Source organism: Mytilus californianus, unplaced genomic scaffold, assembly GCF_021869535.1.
Source record: "Mytilus californianus isolate M0D057914Y unplaced genomic scaffold, xbMytCali1.0.p SCAF_4, whole genome shotgun sequence".
Lineage (NCBI taxonomy): Eukaryota > Metazoa > Mollusca > Bivalvia > Mytilida > Mytilidae > Mytilus > Mytilus californianus.
In genome coordinates, this window is record NW_026262690.1 from 103,379,833 (window position 1) to 103,403,281 (window position 23,449).

The following is a 23,449-nucleotide window of genomic DNA, read 5'->3' on the forward strand; positions in this document are numbered from 1 at the left end:
TAGCCGGACTGTCAATGTTTTAATACAATGCATGTGGTCTAGATATGCAAAGGCGGATATTTGTCTCATTGGCGTCTTTATAGAGAAAGGAGCTGTTTGTGCGCACGTAAAAAAGGCTTTAACCCTATCACATCGTATGTACCTATTTACGCTACCTGAACATGTTAATCTTTGTTTGAATGTCTGTTTTTGTTTTAGGAATCGGGTGATGACTGTTGGTGTAGTCTGTTGTACCTTCTAATAATTTCGTGAATTCCTGTTAACTTTTTTGATGAATTATCTAAGAATCCACTTATTTACTTTTTTAAAATGAAAATAAAACAGCAATAAAACATTTGTGAACAGAATATTATTCATAATATTGTTTGATATCAGTGTAATTGACGTTTGACAGACATTTTCCTTTATTCATATACTAGTATATGAAAAAAGGAAGTTTTTAGTGTTGAATTTAGAAAGTTGTTCTGTTTGATACAAAGTAAATTTTTAATATACAATTTGTCATGTATAATAAATAAATATTGATGTCTTCATCTACAGTTACTTGTAAGAAGATGGGAAATGAAATAATTGTTCGATTAGGAAACAATTCGATATAATTTTTTTTTAGATATATGGTATGTTTAATCATCTGCGTTCTTTCTGAAATAAAGAAATATTTTACACAATCCCTCAAAATTTTTAAATCTAAATTGTCAAAGCAGAGATTTCTTCTTTAACATTATCACCATTCATTAAAAAATAACAAAAACATATTTACTTTGCCTTGTCATCTCAGCTGATTTGTTTCATCTATTAAATGCAAACATTAGATAATCATATAACAAAATCATTTTTATAATCTACACAACTTGTCCAGGTGAATTTTATACACAATATGCTCTCATATACCCAGTTTCCTATGTCTTTGATTTGACATAGACCTAACTGTTGTCCTCTCCAAGGTATTGTAATATGTTTAATTTGGAAAGATACAGGTTTGTTCTCCACAGATGTATAATAGTATATTAAAAAAAAAATAATAAAATGATGAAATGTCACAACGATATATAATATACGAGCCTAAAATGAACCAGAAGAGCAAAGAATTTTTGTTCAAGCATCGATCAGGCTTAGCTCAGCATTACTTATTCGCTTTAAATGGTATCTGTTGATTGTCACCAAACGAATATCAGTTTAAAGAATCATTCATTAAAGTAAGTTCATAAAAGATAGGCGATTTGCTAGGATGTCGTTGTAATTGCCACTTGTAATAACACAATTTAATTAAACTGGAGTTTTGTACAGTTTGAGCAAAAGAAAGTTCAAGATCATGTGTACAGAAACGAAATAAATTACTTTAAAAACGGGTAGAAAATAGAGTGTTCAAATTCATATCATCTTTTCAATTTTTTAATTATTGTTATACCAAATATTAAGAAAACGCTGAATGATCTCAATATTAAGATTGAGCGACCCTTGCTGTGAATTAAGAGCAGACGACTTAACTTGTATATGCAAGTATCAATTACAAACGGCATAATCAGGGAAATTACAAATGCTGCTTCGGTGTTCGAGAATTGTTCCATGTTGCACACTTTCATTTGGTGAAAATGAAATGAACATTCTAAGAAGTTGAGTCATTTACTGTGAAATAAGAGAATTGTTGCTTTGAAATCCGTATGAACAAAGTTCTTAGTCATAAAACATTAAGCAAAAGGAATTAACCACACCGGATGATGGTAAATGACAATGATTTTTTTTCAGTTACATTTCGTATCTATTTCAAATCAATTCAACGAAGAAAGCCTTTTAATAATATTTAGTTCTTACTACAAATTCCCTTTTAACAATTGAATACAGAAGCACCTGTTCCCTTATATAAAGTTAATTTGGTTTCTTCTGAGCAAACTACTTCAAAAATTAACTCTATATATGTAATATTGTTTTGAAAAAAATATATCTAGATATGTGGTAGAGTTATCTTTCTTTACGTGGAAATAAATACTGTACTCCACTGATGTTTAAGTAAGTGACCGTTTAACATTCTTCAGATGCATGGGTTTAAATCAAATTTTTATTTTTCATACCAACCGGATAGAAACCAGTTTAATTACATTAATTGGTCTAAATGTAAACATATAGCAAGTAAAAAGAGCTTTTATACCCCAAGTTCATTAAGTAAAAATCGAACACAATTATTTTACAACAAATTTCGCTTTTTTCACTCATTCCTTTGGTTGATAGCGTTTGCTTTTTTTCAGTTTTTATAACTTTTTTTTGAATTTACATTGGAGTTGGGTATTTTTGTTATACTTTTTTATTTGCATAATAACTGTGTATACTAAGTCAGACTTGAATTGCAAATTTGACATTGTATCTAATCGAAAGTATGCGATAATGTTCTTCATTTGGTTTTACTGAATATAATTCCCTTAAAATGTCAAAACTTTCGGGTTTTATCTTTTAATGATTCAAAATTAAAAAAAAACAAAGTTTGAATGAGATTTTATTAAGCTATGGAAACAACTGATTATAGTAGGTCATGTGGAACAAAAGTAACTCCCACTACATATTAAATTGACAGGTAACAATACGTCCCCGACACAGACGTTCGAGTGATTCTGTTTCTGCCATTTATAGTCTTAGGTTCTAACTCGATTAACAGAAAGAAAAAAAACAAAAAACAAAAAAAAAACAAAAAAAAAACGGAGGCAGACAACACCACAAGATGATTGTTTCATAGAAACTTTCGAAAACAGACATGAACAGTTAGGTTTATATCAAATATTAACAATTAACAATGACAATTTTGTTTGAAATCAAATATTTATACACAATAAAACAAAACCAAAAATCTGATATGATTATCTTACAGGAAGGCCGTGAGCACATGAACCAGTTAGTTTGTCGAGGTATCAACATGATTAATAAATCTATTGTTAGTTTGTCGAGGTATCAACATGATTAATAAATCTATTGCTTATAATTAAATCAACAAACAGAAACTATACAAAAATGCTGATTATCACATAATAACAATCAAATTGTTAAAAACAAAACCTCTATAACTGGCAAGATTGTTATATACAGAATCATCACATACAAAAACCTGTCTATACTGAACTTGCTGCAATCTGGTTATTGCAATATATTGCTGAAACTAGGCATTATATCCTGAACAAATATGAGCAGTTGTTTGTAAATATCAATTGTAAATGATAAAAATTTCAAAACGTGCAATATCAGCTCTGTGGTTTAAAAAGTTACTATAAAATCGTTGAAAGTGGAAATCATAACAGATGACATAGATGACTTTAAAAAAATTTACCACCATATATTCATATTTTTATTTATCTGCAAAAAAGTTATATGGAAGATGGGGAACATATTATATATAAACTAGTATTGTATGATAGACTTACCTAATTTAGAATGCAGGTAACTATCAGCTTGCCTTAAAAGTAATTAATTGCACTCCAATCTTATTAAGATTAAAAAAACTATACAACAAAAAGCAAACCAAACTTTTTTATTTGGTCGGGGAATTGACTCATTTAGTTGTTCATATGATTTTGTAAATATTGAACAGTTTTCAGAGCATACCATTATAGTTGTATCGCAATTTACACGTTATGCATGATGCATTGGCAACAGTTGCTAATGCAGTATGAAAAAAATACCTTCAAAGACTTGATAACTGTAAACTAATACCCATAAATAAATAAATAAACAACAAGAGATTTTTGTTAGGCTTTGATAATTACAAAGAAGGAATGTATGATAAAAGGAACCTAGGAAAACGATCAAAACTGACAAATTTTATTATGCCACGATTCTCGTCCTTTCATTGTAGAAGGAATTAAGAAACATGTAAACAAAACAAGCAATACCTTATTATGCAGAGCTGTTTCAATTCCTACGAGCATAATGTTGGGAGTTATTTTTAATATCAAACCAAAAGTCCCAACGAAAAAGACTAGTTGGTAGAGGTTGCCTATTAAAGGTATTTTTCTTGTTTGAAAGGTATATATTCCATCATTAGAATGATACAAAGACAATTGCTCTGGTAATGTTGGTTAAAGGAACTTAAATTAATGCAACAAGACAACAGCATGAGGGAAGTTGTTTTAAAACTATATGTTCAGTATATATTAACAGATTTTTCTGGAAATTGTTTGCACACGGCAGCACTTAAATGACTTTGATGGTTAAAATAACATCCTTCGAATAAAACCTGATGATGTGATAATTTATAATTAACAGATGAACTGCAAATCAGCTGAAGTTTATGAAATAATTTGTAAATGTTATACATAATGCTTTGTTGCGGTTGTCTATGCGGTTTATAAATTCCAAGTTATACTTAATCACGAAACTAACGAGGTTAAGAAAAACCGCAGATCAATTGTTCTTAAAGCAAACTGAAGAAAATTGTTTTCTTCCTTAATTTTCTCTAAAGAATAAAAAGCTAGACAACGCTTGATTTTTTAAAACATAATCTGTCACACATTATTACTGTAGTCTCGCGACTCTGGAAATGTATGAACGTGAATTATAAAACTAACCATACTATAATTTTAAAACTGTTATACACATGTTTTGATTTCACCAATCCACATTTGTCATTCAAAATAGAACATACATATATATATATATATTTATTTATCACAATTAAACACACATTTCTTATCATTTACACTTTGTATTTACAAAACATTATCCCTTTTGTTAAATTATATAAATATTCTATACTATAGTACATAAGCTATGTTAATCCTATGGACATATATTGTATGAAAGTTCTAACCAACCACAAACAAAACAAGCCTATCACATTAGTCCAAAAATTACATATATGATGACTACAGCAGTTTGATGGTATTGAGGAGTTTGAGGTTACAACTTCTGGTTTGATTTCCGGAAGTGAACATGCAAAGTCTAAATAGCATGCTGGATAACACTGATCGTTAGAAAGACTATCATTTGCCGCTTCCTTCAGAGCTGAAACGAAAAAGAAACTATATTGATTAACACAAAAATGTATAGATATATTCCAATTGGTAGCTAGTTACTTAAATTTCTTGATGCAGAATTGTGAATTGTATGGTTTTGTTGATGTGTACTTTCACTAATCAGTTTTTTTGTTGTCAAAAAACTAAACAATGCCTATATCTATGAAGGAATATGACGATCGGTTTCCAATAGATCCGACAATCACTACCTTGTAGTTTATTAGAGACCGGCCTCCGGTAGATGAAGTGTTTCAATTGTATATAAATATCGGACTTCCATGGCATTTGTATTGCATAGTTGTTGATGATTCATTGAGTTTACTTTGTAAGAAGTAAACATCAGATCACTAATTCATAGTTTGAAGCAATCATAATTTTTTTTTCTGCATTTGAAACCTGTAGACTTTTCGGCATAATACATGATTGTTCTTCAAGTATTTCTTTGTCTTTGCGATATAAAAATACAACAAAAGAAATAAGACTGTCGGGAGTGTAGGGCGGCATAATTTCATATCAGTAGGTTTAGTACTTTTAAAGATTCTTTAATAGCTTGCGAGCATTCATTGATACTGTATAATAGTCTTTATTATTTTTTAGCCTGTTCTTTTGTTATTGTTATCTATATTAAATGCTTTCTGTACTGATTCGTATGGTCTTTTCTCGGTTGTAACTTTTGTTCGTATACTGATCAAAATTGAACGAGGGAGGATTGATTTACCCCCCCAAAATTCTAGCAACATATAACTTTGCCTGTCCCAAATAAAAATCTCGTATGGTTTTGCCTTATGTCATATCTTCATGATTTTTGTAATTTGAAGAACTTTCGCAATAACTTTTAATTACTCGAGCGACAAAAATAATGATTTAAGAGAAGCAAGACTAAGTAGACAAAACCCAAACCCTAAAACCGAAGAGACATGCTTCATCTATAGGTGATTTGAAATAACACGTCATTCTCTTCCGGATTTGTATTTCAAAAGGAAAATACCGATTCTTCTGTTACTTTCATATTTACCAATAGTATGATCAAGTCATTAATTCTTTCTTTAATTTGGTTATATTGGTAATGTTTCTACCATTGCATTATTTTATTCGAACACGCAATGTGAACATTATTTAATTTTAGGAAAAATCGGTCATTGTTTCTAGACATGCATATCATTTTGACATTGTTATTCTAAAACGTAATTTATAGAACGAAAAAGAGTGAAGACAGTCAGTGTTGAGAATCTTGATTATATGACAATTAGTGAGGGTTGAGGGAGGGGATATGACCTGCCAGATATAACTCTGTACTTTAACACGAATAACATATGAATAATTTAAACCTTCTAAATTCTACATTAGAACATAACAGACAGAAAAATAAAACCACTAGTGTTCCACAAAAATCAAAGGACGAAAAGACAGTCCGAGTAAAAAATGAAACATACCTATCCAAACATGAAATGAACCAAACTTTGTTCGAGTAGACGATTTTCATTTTGACATGTGACCAGTGTTTCATTATTCATGATAATTACTGACCAAAGAAAGAGGATTGATTGATTTTTGGTATTTCACCACTTTTGGCTATTTTGTTATTTCGTCAGTTTTTATTTTGGTGGAAGAAGCATAGTGCCCAGAGAGAACCGCCCACCCTCAGCAGGAAAACTGACAATCTTAGTTAATCAAGATTGGAATCGAACGCACCTTGCATGTGCGGGTTTCGAACTCACAACATCAATGGTGACAAGCTAGTGACACAGTAGTTGAATTACTAAGACCACTCGACCACCAAAGCCCCAACAAAAGAAAGAAGTCACAAGGAAGAATGTAGGAAACTTTTAACACAACTAGTTATATTCCATAATTGTCAAAACGTATCCTTTTAAAACTATGTTGTACAAAGTAATCGGTTAAACAATACATTTACTTTAAGGGAAGCGGTATATAATTTTTACCAAATCATCACAACTGTACTCAAATGTGATTTTAAATAAATGTTCGATGTAGAAACACATACTGTGAACTCATTAATTTTCATGGGTACCAATGTTTCCTGGAATGAGGAGACATTGTATTTTTTTAACATGACTAATATATTTAATTGCACACTATTGCTGTTCACAATTAACTTAGTGTACAGAATTGAACTAATTATCCCTGCTATATTAGATGTTACTTATCAAGAGAGAATATCTATTAAAATTATTTTACATTACAATGAAAATGATAACAATTCGTGGTTTTGCCAAAGTCTGCATATAAACCAATATAAAATTTGTTCTTAGTTGAACATTTAAATTGATGGTTGACCTTAACCCACGAAAAAAAAAACGAAAAATCTATATCAAAAGCTTTCATGTTCTCATTCTTACGGTCTTTTCTTGTATGAACATTTTTCGATCACACAAATAATAATGAATCAATAGTATTTATAATCAAATTTATTGAATTTCGCACTATTTTAGTTCAAATGTAAAACACAGAACAGTGTCTAAACATACAATTCTTTAGAGCATTTAAGCAAGCTTTAATCACTTTATTTATATACATATATATGAATTGAAAACTGATCATCCTCATCAATTTTGAATACTTTGCCAGCCATATATTATCTTGCAATGTACCATTCATAAAAAACTGATTAAAACACTCTTCAATATGATTTTATGTCTTTTATTATCCCAAAAGATAACTGAAGTATATAATGCAATACAGTATAAAACATTAAAACAAATGAGTACTTTTAGAGATCATCCGATTATTTCATGCAGATGTATGCAACTTCAGGGTTATCTGTAAGTTGAAAAAAGACATGAAAGGATAAAAATAAGATCGAAAAATAGATTATAGAACGTTGTTAACCTTAAACCAAATAAAATATTATGGTCCTTTATCAAACAGACATTGGAACTTGGGACAGGGGACTCTTGAGTTATAAATTGAATTGTAAATATATTTGTGACAAAATGAACATAACACAATAAACATAGGAAAACCTATCCTTTAAACGAATAAAAGCAAAACAATCTATCTATATACAATATAAAGAATTATTTTAAGGGATATGTTTTTCCTATGTTTATTGTGTATTATGTTCATTTTGTCACAAATATCTTTATAATGCAATACTTGTTTGTTAAAAAAATTAGACTTTGTTCTTTTTCTAGGAAAATACCAAACTGTAAATTGATATCCATATATGTGTAAACGGTGCGTTTCCAATAGCAGTGGAGTAGCTTGACCCTTATTTCTAGTGAGGCAAAGGATGACAGGACATCAAATGTTCCTTGGAAGGGGTATGATTAAAGAACGAAACTTGTGTCCCAATTAAAGAATTCATATCATTTATAGATGAAAAGACGATTTTTAACATTTGCTTAACGTCTAGCGGCAAATATTCCGTGCATTTTTATGACTAGAACAAATTTTAAAACAATAAATTCAGTGGGTAGGTTCAGAATGAAATGTCCTCTATAATTACAATCCACACAACTAAGCATACTCCACCCTTCGGCATGGGTTGTCTACCGGACGGGTTGTCATATTTGTTACCCTACTCTGCCCATGGCGTACGTTTTATACTGGGTGTGAATTTTTGGAAAGATTGGAACTTGTGTAAATAGTATTGCACCTGATTATCTGGATTGGAACTTCCTAAGGCACCGGCTATTTTATCATGCTCAATTTCATTTTTAACAGTTGTATCAGAATTATTAATTTACAAAATGGACTTATTAGACTTTAACAATGTATATCTCTAGAAAATTAATTAATTGTTATAATGAAGACATATGTCGTTTTTTTTAAGCTTTATATACATTTGTCTTTTTTAAAAGAAGATTGATTGATTGATTGATTGTTGGTTGGTTAACGTCCAGTGGCAAATATTTCATGCATATTCAGGACGAGAACAAATTAACAATAAATACAACAGGTAGGTTCTGTAATAGAGTCGTCCGGGATTAAGGTCGGAGAAATTTGGACTGCCACGGGAAATGAGTGTATATTGGATAGGGACCGAAATTTAGCCTTGCAACAGGTCACCTACGGACCCCTCAAAGAGTTGTTGCAAGGGTTCTTAACGTGCAAAGAGCGTGGCACTCTCTTTACACGAGGCATCGGATTTAACGTCCCCATTCTGACCGGACGTGGTTGCAAATTTGTACATCCCGCACAGCTAAACGGACGCCCCACTTTAGCAAGGGTTTTACTCCCGGTCGGAGGAAGACCAATGGTGACCATACTTCTATTCCCCAGTCACCCTTGGGGGGTTTAAAAGAAGAAAATTAGGAGATACGTTAGATGTTTACTGAAATGAAGTTATAGGGAAAGAAAGAGTTGTATAGTAATTTACAAATAAAAAAAGAGGAGACGATATCAAGTGGCAATCAAAAACCATGAATCGAAAAAAAAACATGACAAAGAGGCAAACGAAGCGGAACATAAAATATAAAACATACGAACAATTCTTAATTCCAATCCTTAAAGAAAGAACCTCCAATAATTAACAGTATAGTTATGTAGACGATATGTACATGGAGGAATTTTAAGACTCAACAGTCGTATGGATAATGAACTTATAAAAATAATCAAAGTGATGGAAATCACTCATGGAAAGATTGGAAGAGTAGTTTTGAGTAATTTTAAATTATATCTAGGAATGGTGTGGACGAAAAAGAACATTAATGTAGCAATATTGCACAGACAATTGCATTTACTACAGGTCTTTAGAAGGATACGCACTTTTTCAGTAGATAAAATGAACTTAATGTTAATCAATGAAAGTAGGTCCCTTAATTTGCACAACAATTTTGTTTAAATTGCAATTTGATATCTTAACCATATAATGTTCCCTGTTACATGTTTCAACTTTTATCTTTAGAAACAGAAAAAATGATCAAATGAAAATTCTTTTAGTAATTTTTTTAATCATCCTTATAGGACATTGGTCCAACAGATAGAATTGTAACTAAGTACTTTAATGTCTCAAAAAATTAATCTGAAAGGTTGTTTAGGGGGAATTTTGTTAGTTGAAACATAGGTATACTATTTTTCTCCTCTAAGAATTGCTTTTTGAATTGAAAACAATTATCATGATAATATGATACTGAAGATGACTAACATTATTCAAAGAAATTTGATGGAAAATAAACTAAAAAAAAATATTGGTTTGCGCAGGTAAAGATTTAAAATTTTACTTACTGTTTCAAGCCAATTACTGATAAGTGTAACTTAATTATTGATTCATTACTCTAGATGATTAGTGCACAGATTTATCAAGTAAAATATAGACCTTACTTGAATATCTTTTTTTATATACATAAATTAAACATTTTGTCTTTTCTTTTGAAAAAAAAAAAGATCTTGTTAATCCTTAACCATTTATCTTTCCAACATAATTTATAGAATCATTTAGTGTAGATCAAAAGTAATAGGCAATAAAATTGAGAATGAAAACAGAGAATGTGTCAAAGAAACAACAACTCGTCCAAACAGAAGAAAAAAGCTCAAGGCCACCAATGGTTCTTCAACACAGCGAGAAAAATCCCGCACCAGGAGGCGGGCTTTACATGGCCTCTAAACAAAAAGTATACTGGTTCAGAGAAAATGGACGTCACACTAAACTCCGAAACATATAAATGAACCAAAATTAAAAAAAACATACAAGACTAACAAAGGCCAGAGGTTCCTGATCTTGGACAGGCGCAAAAATGCGGCGGGGTTAAACATGTTTTGTCAGATCTCAACCCTCCCTCTATACCTCTAGCAAATGTAGACTAACAAACCCATACCAATTCGCACAGTAAAACTCAGTTTAAAAGAAGTCCGAGTCTGATGTTAGAATAGGTAACAGAAGAAACTAATACATTATTCATTTCTATATATCGAACATCTGATATATAAATCTGTGTATTCAATAATTAAGGTCAAGTATTTGTGTATTGAGATGTATAATGCAGGAACTGCTTAATTATGTAAGACTGAGATGGATTAGTTATTTGGTCAATATGATTGGCATTTAAGGAGGTGGGACATTCCAATTAAGGCCCCACCTTGTTTCTGATTGTTTGGTGATCATGGCAGTTGTCAATCATACTGGTAATGTATCATTACTCTTACCTAATTAAAATGAAAAAAACTAGCCGGCACATTGACAAACTAAAGACATAATACTTGAATGAACTGCTCCAAAGATATAACCCAAATTTTTCACAGTGCATATGTACATAGACATGAGAATTATAGGGAACTGTATTTCAGTATGTATACATTTGTAGATTTAGTAGCTAACCTGTGCTAGTATCTGTTTAGGAGGCCGGTGCCTTAGGAAGTTCCAATCCAGATAATCAGGTGCAATACTATTTACACAAGCTCCAATCTTTCCAAAAATTAACACCCGTCAATAAGTAAAACAAATTGTATTTAACGAAGATGAAAAGGAATATTGAGATGACCGGACAGAAAATGCGTTACCCCATGATTCCACAGAATATCCACATACGTGTTACCAAACAAACACCAATGTTCATCTCTTGTATTTATGAGAACAAATATCACAGAAGTAACAGTATCGATACACATCTTCGTCAAACATACTGGATTCCGATGATGATACGTCAGCTAGCTGATCCAATCTTAGAAACTGCATCACAAACCGAAAAGAAACAGGGAAACCATACTCAATCTCTGATCCCCCCGAAAAGTCATGCCGTTTTCAGTATCAGGAGTTGACTCTATACCTTTGTACGTGCACAATACCAAATCACTTCGCTCAGGACCGTTCATTTTAATGTCATTTAGCTATCATTCATATTAGCATTTAGAAGACTTGCCAGCCGATAACGCTTCTGAGATCACTTCTTTTGGATAATGCATTAACTTTTATTGCTAGTATTAAAATAATGGTATTAATATAATTAACATTTTGCTGCACAAAAATCCCAACATTTATGGAACTTAGATGAAATGCATTCCAAAGAGTAGGTCCTGATTTAGAGTATCAAGGAACCCATGATATAGGTGTCCTACAGGTTGGTCTCGAAAAAACTATTTGGCAGTTCTTGCATAGACATGCTTACAAATTTTACAAACAGTGATAATATGAAATCAAGTCTATGTTGAATGAAATATGTTTCAACCAATTCCATAGACCCACAGTCGTTAAACCCGTCTCCTCGTCTTAAAAGGTTGGATGATTACTTGTTTGCTGTATTGATCGTCACCCAGTATGAGACATTCAATAGCCTGACTTTGAACAAACGTATATGAGCTGAACAGGAATTTTGAGTATTTTAACTAAAAAAGATGAAGAATCAAACATTCAACTTCCAACAAGCAATAATATAGAACAACAGGTCACAACTAATAGTCATTTCAAGTAGGTGATGTCGTTCAAAGAGATTACGATAAACGGATAAATACATTGAAATATATAACTGGAAAGTGTTTAAAAACTCGAGTATACCAGGCTTACAATTTAGTACGAAAGACGCGCGTTTCGTCTAGATATCTCTTGGTTTATTCTTCTGTCTGCCACAGAAAGTTTTTATTAAAGTGATATGATGAATCAAACTTAAAAAGAAACAAAAACATGTTCCCATAGCTACAACAAAAGTTTATGTGAATGAACATGATGAATATATATATAAAACGAAAACGCAATGAATAAAAAGATATGACAGGAATAAAGCTAGAAAAATAAATAAAATGTATATAAATTTAATAGAGTACATTTACAGGTTAATCGTTTTTATCAGATACTTTTCCCATTAAAATGCACGTACAAAATTATAAGTAAGAAATCTTCCTTTATACAAATATTAGAATATTTACACCAAGATGTCGTTAAATGAAATTGGCCAAATATCCTGCATTTATCATGCTCTTCTATAACATATGAACATATCGCTAAAAGACACCCCTCCTAAATTATTGAAAACTATTATTCTACATTGACAATATTACATTTTGGTGTAAATTAGATACACCCATTCGGGCTAACGCCCTCAAGGTGTATCTGACACTTGATGTTAAAAAAATAACAAATGAAATATTAAATATTAAAAAAGTCCTTTATATATCATACAAACTGCTTTATTTGCTTCGCTGTTAGTAAGATCCTAACATATCTTCCTCGTATCTCAAATGTCGAATTTCCATATGCATATTGAATATTTAGGAATTGAATGCACCTTTTTATAATTTTATTGGGGTGTAAAAGCGTTGACCGAAGCACATTTTCTATAAAGCTCGGTAGCGCTTCATTCTAATAATGTGCGCACGATCAACGCTTTTACAACCCTATAAAATTATAAAATTGTCACGGCTATAGCTGCTGTATTTAATACGAGAATAAAATATGATATTGGAGTGCCTCACGATTGTTGTCAGCAAATCAAAATTACGGATTCTAATGAAACATACATGTATATAATTATTGAAACTTGAATTTCAAATTTATATTTGTATATTAAATATGGAAACTAGAACTTCGAATTTATTATCTAATACAATCCATCTGGGGTTTCGAGTGCAAACTACCACAAGGTAAACTATAAACTAAAAGTATTTCATCACCAAAGAAAATAGAAATAATATCAAATACAAGAACAAATGAAACAAACATAAATCAGTCACGAATGTAGAAAATTCATTTATATGGAATCGTTGGGGAGTTAAAAAGTATAATTAACCATAAAATAATGAAATTAATATCTATTTTCAACTCATAAGCAATTAAATCCCCTTTAATTATTTTGAAATCTATTGCAGTAAATTTTGTATATCAAAGGACATTTGTTTTCATCAAGGGGATTACATATTATGCTTTAAGGTAAGTTTTAAAAATAACGTATTTAATAAAGTGGATATCTGGACAATTAGGTGTCTTAGTACTGTCTCTATTTTGTTCAAGCGTATTTCAACTATACTATATGTTTTATAATTCCATTACTTGTATTGGTTTATCTAGTGTTGAACTTGCATTCATAACAAATACTTCTATAAACTATGGACATATTACAAAGTACAGAGTTCTAATTTCTGATGTCTTTGAATGTTATTTTCTTTTCTAGCTTCTTCACCGTTGTAATGTATTGTTTGTATTCTTCGTCTAAATCTTGTGTTAAAGAAAGCCATAACCTTTTACCCCACATTGGTTATTCTTAAAAACGAAGACGGTCATGCAAGTTATTTTCGACTAGTCAAAAGTTCTTAAAACATTATATCATTGACGATCAATTGAAAAAGATATAAATTAAAGTAAATTCATACATATATCTGCAATAATTGTACTTACATTTGCATAAAAATGATGGTTCACCGGCATGAACTGTATTGATACTTGGACGAAAGAATGGACACCTGTTTTGAACATTTTCACATATATCGTTACAGGGAGGAATTTCTATATCACCATGGAATAATGAAAACTGTCTAGAACACGTCCATTTTTTATAAGAATGCTGCAAAAGATGAAAAAAAAATTATGTATGGTTCTTAGGATGGTCTGGATAACAACAATTCCTAGAATGTAAATCAAAAACAGAAAAACTGTATCAACATTTACGCATTAAAAATGTTAATGGTCTATTCAAACATAAATACATATATATAATCAACCATTTACACACAAGTTGGAAATTTAATAAGAGCTACCATAGACTTTACATAGACCACAACCAAGACAATGCCATTTTTAATTTTAAGAACTCGCAATGTAAAAGAAAATCAAGCAACAAAAACATTCAACTGATCACATAAAACGGAAGAAGTCCCATCGGTTTTGTCATGATGTCTTCCGTCCCTCAGTTGGTGGAATGTGAATACCAAACGGTACTAATTCTCCCATTGGCCAAATTTTCGGTAATTCCATTATTTAAATGATACATTTTAGCGGAATTTTTTAGTTGATACAATATGAATTTTTACTTAACTAAAATTATAAATGTAAATCCAACAGGTAGAGTTGCCTTGACGAATTTTTGCGTAGCTGTTAATATTCCTTAAATTGAAATTTTTCTTCAGCTTTTATCTTATTGAAATTTTTCAAAATGTTTCTGTAAAATTTAGCTTAAAATAAATGAGAACCAAAATTAATATGCAGCTGTAACCAAACACATAGCTATACTGTCTTCAAATGATCGTTGATGTTCGTGTTGCTTGATGTTGATAATGTCCCAATTCTTTATTTTTAGTATCAAATGGATTATGAGCTGTTCTTAGGCAAAATATGTATGTTTACGATATGACACAAAATCGTAGAATTCGTGGAAAAAATAATAAATTTCAAACTAATTTAAATTTTCTTAAAAATAGGGGCCACTTAGAATTTAAAACATATAAAACCAAAAATGAAAAGTTTATCATTTTCATATGAAAAGTTTCATTCTTTTGAATACATCACTCAATATGCAATCATAAGTTGCTAAACTGTAGTTTTTATCATCACTTAAGCAATACAGATCATTGTGTTAAGATATTATTAGAACAAAAATCATCAAAGGATTCATTTTTTGTCTACAAACGGGCGACAGTAACGAACTATTATAAGACAACAAAATCGCGCGGTACTATCAAACAGGATTATTCTTCCATAAAAATAATTTTGATAAACAAAAACTCTCTAGATGGTACTTATGATATGAAAGAGAAAAGCGGAATTACTTAATGAATTTAACTCATGAAGTGTTATTGCCGTAAAATGATAAAAGGGATCTCAATTACGGATCTATTATTTTCGTTAACTTAAGAGAACTCATGAATTTTGCAAACAGAGAAGTTACATTGTATACGGCGTAACTGTTTCCATAGCTGTTCCATTTTTTATCAATTTGATTTTTTATTAGGGAATATGCAGTCATGACAATGTTAAGGCATTTTTATTGTGTTTTAATATGTGTAAACAACAAATTCTGATAGCATATTTATATGAGCTATCTTTTCAGAGAGATTTGATTAAAAAGGGCTAATGTAACATCCTAAATCCGCTCTACTGGGTCTAGATAGATTAGACCGTTGGTTTTCCTGTTTGAATTGTTTTTACACTAGTCATTTTGGGGCCATTAATAGCTTGGTGTTCGGTGTGAGCCAAGGCTTCGTGTTGAAGGCCGTTTTTTGACCTATAATTGTTAACTTCTTATACAATGTGACTTGGAAGGAGAATTGTCTCATTGGCACTCATACCGCATCTTCTAATTTATATATATTTCTCCGAAATATACAGAAAAACACTTCAATTGATAATTGCTAATTTTAGTCCAGGATGTTTTCAACATAAAAATAAAATCAACCATAGAAAAATTAAATTAAAAAATAGACTTAAAAAAAATCCGAAAACATTAAAGTGGTAAATAGTTTTTTCTTCGAAATGCCTCTGTTATTAAGTTAAAAGACATTACAATACATCTATGAAAAAGAACCTGATTCGTTTCTAACATTTGAAATTATCATTAGTGTCTTCAAGCCGCAGCGAGTCAATTACATTTATGATAAGAAAAAAAAAGACTCGACGAATTTCGCACCAGGCCAATTTTAATAAAGACATTTTATTTAGGGGCCAGCTGAGGACCACCTCCGGGTGCGGGATTTTCTCGCTGCATTGAAGACCCATTGGTGGCCTTCGGCTGTTCTCTGCTTTTTGGTCGGGTTGTTGTCTCTTGACATATTCCCCATTTCCATTCTCAATTTTATTTAAATCTTTACGAAAATTCACAGTATCACAACTTCGTTTGTGCATGTTGAGGTTCTGACAATATAACGACTTATTTCGAAACATCTGATCAAATTTTAAAGAGAAAAAGATAAATCAAAACAATAATTGTGATAGGTTTGGTTAGATTTTAAATAATGGATCTTCTAAATGTTAACCAACGCCAAAATTCTATTGAGCTATAGTCTTGCAGTAACAAATGAATTCAGATGTCTTTTTGATGCCTTTTTTGATTAAGCATGTAAAATTTGCAAACTTGCTTCAACTGCAATAGTTGGCACTGAATAACATTTGATTTCATGAAAGTATGTGGAATAATTGACAACGGTGTTAGGTTAGATACATTACATAGACCTTAATAAAATGTACACATTCATGTAGTTTTTTTTTGTTTTTTTTTTTTGCTTTTGACACTATTGGTGAAACAAAATATGGGAAATTGGACGAAGAATTTCTTTGATTATTTAGAATGCTTTGTTTGTTTGTTTGTTTGTTGTAAATAATCATGGCTTAAAACTTGTAAAAGAAAAAAAAAATAGGGAGTTGGCAAACAAAGTGTTCCACTATAGAGCATCAATTAATGCACGACATAAAACTTTTCATAAAAAACTAGGCGAAACAAAGTACATTTTCATCAGTTCTTGTAATACAAGGTATCAGAATTTTTGCAGTCCACTGAAATCATTAAAGTATACACCTTAAAACAGGATGCATTGTTCCACAGAGCTCGGGGCAGTTGAGTAATGAGAATTTTGCTAAAAGATCTCATAACCTGCAACACTGGAAACATAGTTACTTGTGAAAATGTTACTGTTACAAATGAGAATATATCAATCGCAGAGAACTAGGTTATTCTTTCGAATACTTATTTTATTGCACGTTTTTAAGAATCTTTTGTTATTCCACTGACATACATGTACAGTCAGCACTTCCGTGTTGACTCAGTTTTATATTGTCAGTAAAGTATTCATCTGTTTACGTAATATACAATGCAAAAGGACTTTATAATTCTTTTGAATATGCTGCAGGGTATAAACATTATTGCAATTAACTTTTTAAACGTAACGTCAACATGATCTCGAGAGATGATAACCGTTTTTGAAGTAATAAGAAAGTACAGATAATCTTACTTTAAGTACATACAGATTCTCGAGTTTTTGTATTATATAATTTTGAGATTAAGACACTTCTAATAAGTTAGAGTACTAGAAGTAAATACAATCATTTCAACCTTTAGCATTCTTGGCAGGATGCATAGAAACAGACAGAACAGGTGAAAACCTTAACACAACGTATCTGGAAATTTGCGTTTTTCTTTAAAAATATACATTTCATAATAAAAACTAAGTAAGATAACATTTAATAAAATCTGTAATAAGTCTGTTATACAAAGAAATATATAAGAATGTCTCCATAAAGTGTAAATATCTTATTACACATGTCAAACAGCGAGAAACCTTCTATATTATTCAGCACATGACACTGCCATGCCAAAAAATGTCACAAAACTGGAAACAGGAATATCTATTTGTTTGTAAACCACAAAATGTGCTATGACAAAATTGCAGAATTTGGAGTTGAATTTTTGACAACATTATTGTGCTGCTTCAGTTTCCGTGTTTGCTATAACTGTGTTAATTTGTCTAACAAAGGTATTGAAAGATCATAGGCGGAAAAATTAAAAGTAGGACAAGATTACATATATATTGGTATTTCATATTCTTTATATAGCAATTTTTTTAATAAATGAGTATGTAAAAGTTATTGACTTTTTTTAAAACAGTCATTATAACTGAGGACAGAAGTCTCAAAATTTAACATGTGTTGATTTATCATCAATTGAAACGTTTTTTTTCTTTGTTATATTTTGTTTTTATTCTCTGTTTAACTTTGATTTCATTCTTTGTTATACTTTGTTTTAATTCTTTGTCACAAACAGCCATATGTTTATATGATAATAAAGTATTCCAATAAAAACAACAGATTGCATATGTTACTTTTGGAGTTTCCTTGAATTGTTCATCTTTATTTAGTGAATATTTTCAGTAAACACTTACAATCATTTTTTGACCGGCTCAAACTTGTTTTTAGCCTTCCTTAGTATATATCAAAATACTTAAATAACTTTTGACAGTTTGGATGCTTTTCTTGATAAGGCTCATAGCCTACACAAAACGCTCAACACCTATACATAAGGTGCTCACAAACTACACAAACTACACAAATACATTTGCTGCAGAAAAAAAAGAAGGACCTAAATAGAGCAGCACAAACTCTGCCTACAATGATAATTAATCAAATGCTATGTCATAATACATGTCAGTTCCAAAAGCATATCCATAACCGTATTTCGCTCCTTCTTGGAAATATTTTGTCCAAACTTAACTTTAAAGAAGTTAGAAAAAAGTAAAATAACAAAAATACCGAACTCCGAGGAAAATTCTAAACGGAAACGCATATCATTTGTACAAATTATAAACGGTAATTTTACCTCAGAGAGCTAGATAAGTTTCAACACCAAAGTTTTTGATAAAATTATAACGTTACTATCTTAAATCTTATTGCAAGTTTAAAAAGTAATCAATAAAAATTCCAATCTCCAAGGTAAATTAAAAAAAAAGGATGAAGTCAATTAAAACTGACAAAATCAAACGTAAGACTACTATATCAAGCAACTTGCTGACTTAATACAGGCATTTTCCGAAGAACATGATGGATTAATAATACAAATAAGAAGATGTGGTATAATTGCCCATTAGACAATTTTCCAACAGAGACCAAATGACATAGAAGTTAACAACTATAGGTCACCGTACAGTCTTCAACAATGAGCAAAACCCATACCGCATAGTTAGCTATAGCCTGCTATTAAAGCTAGCTAAACCTCCAACTTATAAGACATTCTATATTCTGTTAAAATAGCAAGTTTCCTATGCTGGCACTTTGAGAATTCTTTCAGAAAATGCACGAACTCTTTGATCCGGTTCTATTTGGTATCATCTTCTCATATAGTCTGTTTTTTGTCGTCTGTGATACCGTCTGGACTGATGTATGAGTTTTTTCTTGTAACGTTTGTTACTCTACTAATTGCGATATAATGGCATAGATATTGAGTATATATAGTCTCAAAACAAGTTAAACCTCTCCAATGGTCTACAGTTTAATGCATAGAATTCTTTATTTTTCTTGAATAGATTGAACGCGATTTTGATTATCAGACAATGTATTTTCATCATATATTTCATTTAAGGTTATCTATTTTAAATTCTCAATGAAACATGCCTTGTGGGATTAGTTCCCGAATATTCTACTCGGTTTTAATTTTTTTTGGGCATTTTTAACTATTCTATTCGAGCGTCACGGATGAGTCTTTTATAGACGAAACGCGCGTCCTGTGTACATAATTTTTATTCTGGTACCTATGATGAGTTTATTTAGATATGCACCCGGTCTAGCTCTTTTTAGAGTTCATGCTATTCTACAGTTGCTGTGTGGTACCTTGATTCCTATTCGATTTACGAGATCTGAACATCGGTAAAAACTAAAATAACAAAAAAAATTCAAGGGAAATTCAAAACGGAAAGTCCTTTATAAAATGGATAAAAATCAAAAGCTCAAACACATCTAACGAATAGAAAACAACTGTCATATTCCTGACTTGGTACAGGCATTGAGAGATTTTAGTGGCATAAGTTTCATATATACAGTTACGAAGAAAGAGTAGGTTTTTATGTAAATATACTATTTAAAATTTGGACATGTTGCATATCAAACCGTTTGACTTGCTTTGATAGTAGACTTTCTAAAGAAGAACCACTTTGTATCAAGTTTTAAGTTTATGAGAAAACTTCAAACAGAAAATATATATAACAAAAAGAAAACGGTAAAAGTGACGCCACCCACGTTCAAATTTGATCTGTGTTTTGAGGTAATAAGCATTGTGTATAAGTTTCATAGTATTTGGTTGAGAAAACTTAAAGTTAGAGGATGGAAACCAATTTTGGGACGTACGGACGGACAGACAAGGGTAAAACGTAATGCCCCCTCCGCTACGGCGGGAGCATAAAAATTCAATAACTAAATTTAAATAATTTTACGAAGAACACAATAATTATACTTTTAAACAAGATGCCTAAATTTTTGACCGATTTAGTTAATTTCGCATTAAACTCTATAATTACCTGTGTATTTTCGGGTTTTTGAATCTTTGGGCATATACATTTATGTATCTGAAAGTTAAGATATAAGCATAATCGAAGAATAAAAACACGCAAAGTGACAATCATGAATGTTTTACTGAATATTATTTGTACTCTATGTGGCATAAATATCGTGACGAGTTAATCATAATCTTAAGTTTAATGCTTCCCGTGGGAATCAGATTCTTGTAAATCTAGTTATAAGAAACCAATATGAAATTATATTAATTTACATTTAATTCAAGATTCTGACATGGATTGCAAATTAATGGATTTGACCTCCGTAATGTATGTCCGTATTAGTAAATATATTTCTGCATAATCAAATAATGAACGCACCTTAAATAACTATATACGCATTATTTTATTATTTTCATCAGACACCTTGGTTCAGTATTTCAGTACCTTCCATTAGTGGCAATGTAATTTTCATGTTAAAATATTCAAAACTGAAAACTCCATTGACAGCCTGTCATATTAACCCTTTTCACTTTTCACAATATTAAGTATAGTTCTTTTTGGATATTTTGTATATCACAAGCCTATTAAATTGTAGAAATGTTCATCAGTTTTTATCAGCTATGATGTAACAAGGTATTTTTTTACAAACGTGAATGACTTCACATTCACATTCGGGTAAATTATGCTTTTCTTATCCTTGAACAGTTGGAGTTCGCATGAGGGACATTTTCTCAACCCATCTTTTCCAACCTATACAGTTTACATTCTGTTGGTGCAATCTATTGAGATACGCAGATTATCATTTCTTCGTATATTCAATATACTTTACACAGTAGTAAATTAAATGATTATATGAGCTGTAATAAGTATGCTCTTTTTTAAGGCCCGTTAACATCGTGAAAAAGTACACGTGCTTATAAATATACACAACTACAAATTTGCCTATGTATGTAAATGTAAATGTGAAATGTGTTCACATGGTTTTTATACAAAGTAAGTATTTACGTAATATACACATTAGCCATAAAGGAATATGAATAAGTATTTTTCCATGATTAAATTTGATTGTCGACTAATCCGAAGGACTAAATTCACCTTTACCGTTGTTAAATTTGGAGCAATACTTTTGAATCTTGTTCCATGAAATAAGTTTTTACATAGTATATACATCTCAAAGGCGTTGGGTTGAAAATTTTGGAAAGATATAAAGGAGAACACCGACGTCGTGATTTATGACGCATACAATTTACACAGTGTTATTCTCATTTTTTAAAGCACTTTGTTTATACCGCTGTTGGTGGAGTATCTATCAGTCCCCGAGGGAATCATCAGCTCTGTAGTCAGTACCAAAGTATTTGCATGATTTATAATATACCTGTCTTAAATTGTTCGATTTTAAATTTAGAATTTATAAGGAATCTTAATAAAGTTTCAACTCCCTCAGGAAAAGTTGACCTTAGATAGATTAGGGTTTTAAGTCCTGTCTGGTCATATAGCTCTCCACCTGTTTCGGCTCTTATACATACTCGGCTTTCAAATATTCGGCTTTGAGCGTTCCTGATGAAGGTAGACGCAGAAAAGCGCTTCTGACACATAAATCTATAAAATCATTTTTATTTTTTATAGCACTGGGTCGATATCGCTGCGTGTGTACTATCAGTCCCCGAGGGTATCAACAACTCAGAAGTCAGTTCTTCGGTACTGAGATAATTTATAATATACCTTTCTTAAATTGTTCGTTTATAAATTTATGAATGATTAAAAAATAAGGATTCAGTTCCCCCAGGTAAAGTTGACCTTGGATTGATTTGGTTATTTTTATGCCCTTTTTGGTCATACAGCTCTTCACCTGTTCGTCATATACATCCTTGGTTTTCAAATATTCGGCTTTGACCGTACCTGATGAAGATAAACCCAGAAAAATGTTTTGGACGTTACACTTGAAACGAAAACCTGAAAATTGCTGGGTTGCAAAGGTCACAATTGATACATTGGTTACATTGACTTTTAGAATTTATTTTGGGGTTCTGTTTTTCAAAACATGCTTCATTCCAAAGTTAAGTTACACGGAAAGAATAGGTGTTTGACAATAGTTAGAATCTAGCTTGGTTACATTGGTTTCATTCACTTTTCCACTTACAAATGAAATACTAGTAACTCTTTATAAATGACGTGCGTCTGAAGAGCTTTACTTAATTTACATTTATCATAAATGCTCAAACCTGAACATTAAAAAGCCAGGGATGTATAAATACTTAGAAAAGTGTGGACCTTCATGACCAAAAAGGACATATTCATCCATCTGAGTAATTTGTGTATGTATATTAGTTTTTACACTGGTGGAAATTATTATAGTGAAAGCTGCAATAAGCATATTATCACATTAGTCTCCATACAAAACTGCGATCATAATGATTCCGTCTATTATTGTTCTATGTTGTGACTAAATGTAATCTGATGGTGTTTTTTTCAAATACCAACTTAAATTGATTTCATATAGTTATAGCACATACTTGGTAAATATTCCAAATGCGCCTCAAATCAAGGTACTTAAATAAAATATGTAAAATGTATGTAAAGAAGTGAATTTTCAAAGA

The 23,449-nt window shown here is 31.0% G+C and overlaps 1 protein-coding gene across 1 annotated transcript in view; it reads right to left on the reverse strand.

The window, feature by feature from the left end:
- Positions 1–4,625: 4,625 nt before the first annotated feature.
- LOC127738943 (NALCN channel auxiliary factor 2-like) overlaps positions 4,626–23,449 on the reverse strand; it is an 81,610-nt gene continuing 62,786 nt past the window's right edge. The window contains exons 2-3 of the mRNA XM_052250446.1: positions 14,281–14,446; positions 4,626–4,983 (exon numbers count right to left, since the gene is read on the reverse strand). Of these exons, the coding sequence (XP_052106406.1) occupies positions 4,748–4,983; positions 14,281–14,446 (402 nt within the window). The 3' untranslated portion in view covers positions 4,626–4,747. The remainder of the gene's footprint in view (positions 4,984–14,280; positions 14,447–23,449) is intronic.